This window comes from Gambusia affinis, linkage group LG09 (genome assembly GCF_019740435.1).
Source record: "Gambusia affinis linkage group LG09, SWU_Gaff_1.0, whole genome shotgun sequence".
Taxonomy (NCBI): Eukaryota; Metazoa; Chordata; class Actinopteri; order Cyprinodontiformes; family Poeciliidae; genus Gambusia; species Gambusia affinis.
The window spans coordinates 29687228-29693227 of record NC_057876.1 but is presented as its reverse complement, the minus strand read 5'-3'; the positions used below and the strand labels follow the sequence as shown (position 1 = coordinate 29693227).

The window sequence follows — 6000 nt, the reverse complement described above, 5'->3', positions numbered from 1 at the left end:
GCGTTGTTTCTGTCTCCTGCAAACTTTGCTTTAATTCTACTTTTTTCTATTTAATCATAAGAAATCATAGTCAGACAGAGAGAGTCATGAAACAGGAAAAGCAGTTTCCTGGAAAAAGAGGAAGTAAGTTTCCAGCCTGCAGATTTATAAAAATAGTTCAGACTATTACTTATCATGAAAGTTTTAAAGAAAGAAATCTAAACATTGTGAGTAATTGGATAAGATTCAAAGTAAAATACTTATATTAATATTGGTTTACTTGTAATAATACTTACACTTGCATTAGTGGGAACTCTTACAGGTAAAACAAGTAACTTTAACTTTGATATTAAATAATAAGAATCATGAATTATTCTTGGTTTCTTTACAGAAAACATTTGTAATAACTCACATTAAGATTATAATAAGAGTAACTGATAAATTATGGTTATCATAACATTATAAATGAATGATAAATCAGAGAAGTAAAAGAAGTTTTAAATGTGATTTTTACTCTGAACGTGAAATAGTGTAAAAGGTGTAACTGCAATTAAAGATCACTGATGTGTTGGAGGTGGATGGAAGGTGAAAGGTTAAAGGGAAAAAGGGGAACTAACAGGAGAGCAGAGATGGTCAACGCCTTATTTGGAAACAGGTTGTTAAGCAACCTGAGACATTAGCACAGACATCAGGACACAATGTCTCTAAGACAGTGATGGAGATGAGATCATCTGTCCAAGCAGGTAGCCAATGAAATAAGCACAGCATCAGTGCTGGTCAATGCAAATGAACCAAAAGGGTGGATGAACCCTATAAAAGGTGGGTGCAAAAGAGGAAACTTTGGTTGGATCCTCCAGGCAGCTTCGAGTCAAGATGGAGATGGACAAAGAACTCTGCAGCTGAAGAAGAGCCGGGGCCACAGAGCCGAAGACTGTCCTGATCATGGGGACCAACCCGTCTGCCCCAAAACATGTGGCTTCAGATCGCACTTCTCTCATCAGCTGGGTTCAGACCCCAAAGACGAAGATGAAGACCAAGGTAAAGACAAAGAACAAAGACAAAGAAGAAGAACTGATGCCTTCCTTCCTGCCAGCACCCAAGTCCTGTGTGACTTCACCACCCATGAGGAGAAGAAAGCTCGTCAGGCCTACAGAGATCCCTGCCTTCGTCGACCAACATCCTCCTCCTGCTGCAACACCTCCTTCATCATCAGGCCAGGTCTGGGGTTCGAAAAGCCAAACTCTGTCCGTCTCTCTCAAAGGTTCCCTTTTTAGTTCTCAGTGTCAGCATTAGGGAAAGATAGACTAGATGATTGATTTTTCTTATTGATTATTTCTGCTACTGAATTAAGCTGTACTGACCCTTGCAAAATTGCCTTACTAATAAATTATTTAGCATAAAGAAAATCTAAAAGATGTTGTGGACATTCAATTAATGAGTCACCTTAAAGTTCTTTGATGGTTGTAAAATAGCTATGATGTTCGATTCTGGAGAGGAAGAGGTGGAAAATGTTTATTGGTTCCTGATAGCCCAAATTTAAAACATCATCCTTGGGACTCGCTGAGTCACTAAAACCTACCTGGTTCAGTAACAAGAGCAAATTGTAATAAAAGAGAACGAGCGACCGTTAATAGGTGTGTTCTGTGAAACTAGTTGGCTGCAGGCTGATCAGTCTGGCTAATTCACAGGGGGAAGAAGGGTGGGACACCTGGATGGAGGCCGTCAGAAACCAGGCGAATCGTTTCTCGATGCTTAAACAGAGTTTACTTCAGTTCTGGACAGGATAAATCTCAGCAGATTTAGGAAACTCAATTAACCCGTTAGATGGAGAGCTGGTACCACATCTCCCCTCTCAGAAGAGGAAGTAGAGAGTGAGTGAGTAGAGAGAGAAGGAGGGGGGGATGTGGCGCAATAACAAACTGAAAAATTTATTTATTTTTAAGACATTTATTGTTTTTATTTCTTCAACAATATGTAATTTTGCAATATATTATTAAAGCAAAGTAAAATATAAGCACAACTACCAACTCACTTTTTGCATGTTTTTGTTCTTCTATTTGTATCTCTACTCTTCTTCAAAACATACTTAAACTTAAAAACTTAAAAAACAGACTGTTTTTTTGGCAATAAGTTCTTAATTTTTTGTGTCTGGAAAATGAGCCGTTTCAAAAACCTCCAAAATATAACATCACAAATCAGCAGGTTACCTAGCAACCCCAGTAGAGCTCCAGCCCGTTTGGTCAGCTGGTTTTGCTGTACAATGGCTGCTGGAAGAGTTTTCCTGTTGACTTACCATCCAGAAAACACTTGTTGCATTCTGGTTGGTTGTGCAGGAGGCTCCACATCTGCTTCTCGCAGCTGTACGGTTGGGTAATTGCTCATTTGTTAGCAGCCATTTTCACATCGTAGTTTAAATGTTGGGAGGGGGGCGTGGCCAGCGGCAGCTTATTTGCATTTAAAGCAACAGCGCCCTAAAATTACTCAAGATAGGCAGAATTGAGCTGACTGAAATCTCATTATCTGAGAATGGTTTTGTGCAAAGGTTTAAATGATCTGAAGCCAAAACATTTAGATGGATGACCAGCTAAACCTGGAACAGGAAGTCCTATCAGAATAAAACAGGAAGCTCAGATGATGTCCTCCATCATCTACCTGTTGGTGATGATGATAGCGACATTGTGATTGTGTGCGCCCCCTGCAGGAGATGTGGTGGACATCTACCAGAGGGAGTTCCTGGCCCTGAGGGAGCGCCTGCACTCGGCCGAGCAGGAGAACCTGCGGCGCTCCAAGGAGCTGAACCTGGTTCTGGAGGAGATCAAGCGGGCCATCGCCGAGAAGCAGGCGCTGCGGGACATCAACCGCACCTGGAGCAGCCTGTCAGGTCAGTGATGAAGAGCAGACTTCACTTATCACAACTCAATGAGTACAGTGGCAACGTGACACAAATGAGATATTTACAGAAAATCATGATGGAGGAGTTTGAGTCAAGATTAATCAGTCAGGGAGATTTTTTCTGAATTTTCCTCTTCAGTGTTTTATCATATTACTGAATGGACTGGAGAGTTGGGTCGGACTCTCCGGTCCAGAGATTAACTGGTTTGAATCTTACATAAAGAACAGGGATTTCTTTGTTTCAATTGGAAACTTCTCATCAAAGAGGTCAAAGGTCACATATGGGGTACCCCAATGTTCAATCCTAGGACCCTCTTATTCAATATCTATATGCTCCCACTGGCTCAGGTTATAACAGGAAATAATATTAGCTTCCAAAACTATGCAGATGACACACAGCTCTACATTATGATGTCACCAGGTGACCTTTGGCCCCATCCAATCACTGAACAGATGCTTAGAACAGATAAATGTGTGGATGAGACAAAACTTTCTCCAGCTGAACAGAAACAAAACTGAAGTTATTATTTTTGGACCTAAAGAGGAACGATCTCTAGAGTTATAGATCTAGAGTTATAGATCTAGAGTCAGTGCACAGCTTCAGTTATTACAACTAAAAATCAGCGACCAGCCTGAAACCTGGGAGTAGTGATGGACTCTGACCTGAATCTTCAGAGCCACATAAAGACAGTTACAAAGTCGGCCTTCTATCACCTGAAGAACATTTCCAGGATTAAAGGACTAATGTCTCAGCCAGATCTAAAGAAACTCATCCATGCGTTTATCTTCAGTCGTATTGATTATTGTAACGGCGTCTTCACAAGTCTGTCCAACAAATCAATCAAACAGCTGCAGCTGATCCAGAATGCTGCTGCTGGAGTTCTGACTAAAACCAGGAAGATAGAGCACATAACACCAGTTTTAAAGTCTCTCCGCTGGCTCCCTGTAGCTCAAAGAATAGACTTTAAAATACTGTTGTTAGTTTATAAATCACTGAATGGTTTAGCAACACAATACATTAAAGATCTGCTGCTGTTGTATCAACCTTCCAGAACTCTCAGGTTCTGGTTCTGGTTCTGCTCTGCATCCCCAGAACCAGAACCAAACGAGGAGAATCAGCATTCAGCATCTATGCACCACAAATCTGGAACAAACTTCCAGAAAACTGTAAAACAGCTGAAACACTGACTTCCTTTAAATCTCTAAAAACCAACCTGTTTAGGATTTTATTTGAAACGTGATCAATTATAAATTTATTGACGGAACTTGACTTAATGTTCTGTTTTGATTATTGATTCTATGTTGATGCTGAAATGTGCTATACTAATAAAATTTGATTGATTGATCTGATTAACAAATTAATGACTGGTTGAGAAATGACAAGAATGAATATAAAAGAAGAAAGAGAAGGAAGGATGGAAGAAGTAAAATATTTGTTGCTGTTTGGTTCTGGTCCGTCGGGTCTGACTGGTTCTGGTTCCTCAGAGGAAACGCGGCTGAAGCTGTGGAACGTGAGCAGCAGTAAAAATGTCCTGCAGCTTCCCTCCATCTTCCATCATCTTCCTCACCTGCTGAGCCGCGAGGACAGCCTGCAGCCCGCCATTCACCTGGGCCAGGGACGCACCGGAGGTAAGACACACCAGAACCTGGAACAGAACCGGAACCAGGGAGGGAAACTCCGCCTTCTTTTAGATCTGCTGTTTGGTTTCAGATCTTTGTTCAGTCAATGAACCTGAAAACTAAGCCCACATCACCATACCTCCAACACCCTACTTCACAGTTGGTGCTGGGCTTTATGGTCAGGAAGGAATTGGAATAACTACAGCAAAAGCAGGCAGGATGACATCAGAAAACTAATAAAAGAGAATGAATAAACTGAGAATAATACCAGGATGACATTAGCGCAAAATCAAGCTTCAATCAAGGTAAAATAAAAATAACTTTGATTAATAAAATAACTAATAAAATCAAAATAAAAACATGAATAAAACTTAGACACAAATATTAAAATATCATGTAAGGGTAAAATTGAAATAAAAACTGAATGAAACCAAGAGAAAATTAATAAAAAGGTCTGGATAAAATTAGAATAATACCAGGATGAAATCTGGTTTAAATGAGGGTGAAATGGGGCGTGCTCCGGTGGCGTAAAGGTCAGCGCGCCCCATGCTCGGAGGCCTCCAGTCCTCGACGCGGCCGTCGCGGGCTCGATTCCCCGACCCGACGACATTTGCTGCATGTTTTCCCCCCTCTCCTTCCCCCCTTCCTGTCAGCCTGCTGTGAAAAAAGGGACACTAGAGCCCACAAAAAGGACCCCCTGGTGGGGGAAAAAAATGAGGGTGAAATAAAAAATAATCTTAATTAAATAAAAAATTATAAAATTAAAGCATAACAGAGGACAGATAAGACCAGACCATTTGCCTCAGTTTTCCTCCAGTGGAGCTGCAGCAGACCGGTCAGTTTATTCCCTTCTGACGGTTAAAACTTGTGTTTCTGTGCCTGCAGCAGATCCTGTGTGCTTTATTGGATTGGGATCTGGAATACTGTGTTGGAAAGAGAAACGCTATGAGGAATGCTTGATGGTTTGTGACAGCAGGCTCCGATGACGTTTACTGTTAAAAACCAGGTCTGGTCCTCAGCTGGCCGCTGGCGCACCGCTCAGCCCGGGTTTTTATGACGCCGCCTCACGAATTAAACTGAGTGGAGAGAACATGTTCAGCAGGAGCAACCTGGACGAGATGAGCTACTGGCTCCAGGGTGATGCTGCAGGAGGAGGTTAAATACAGGAAGAAATTAGGCAAAACATCACAAATCACACCTGCACACACACACACACACGCACACACACACACACACACAGACCCGAAGCCTGGCTGCACCGGCAGCACAGGGACAGACCTCCGCCTGGGGACACACAGCCCACTGAAACCCCTGTGACACAGCCATTGGCCCTGGAGGCTAAAATACTGAGCAATGTCACTGTGTGTGTGTGTGGGGGTGTGTGTGTGTGTGCGTGTGTGTGTGTGTGTGTGTGTGCACGACTAAGTGTAGTGAAATGTATTTATGATGGAACGATAGTGGCTTGTTGCCCTGGAAGTGTTTGATAATTCAGTGCAGGACAGAGAAAAG

General features: G+C 42.1%; 1 protein-coding gene across 2 annotated transcripts in view; it reads left to right on the top strand.

Annotated features, from left to right (window-relative positions):
* The window catches only part of mgat4b (alpha-1,3-mannosyl-glycoprotein 4-beta-N-acetylglucosaminyltransferase B), a 72167-nt gene that overhangs the window by 41760 nt on the left and 24407 nt on the right, over nucleotides 1-6000 (top strand). For both annotated transcript variants that reach the window (XR_006371613.1, XM_044126666.1), the window contains exons 2-3: nucleotides 2681-2860; nucleotides 4357-4500. Coding sequence is in view for 1 of the 2 variants with exons in the window: in XM_044126666.1 (XP_043982601.1) it covers nucleotides 2681-2860; nucleotides 4357-4500 (324 nt within the window). In the remaining variant the exon portion in view is untranslated. The remainder of the gene's footprint in view (nucleotides 1-2680; nucleotides 2861-4356; nucleotides 4501-6000) is intronic.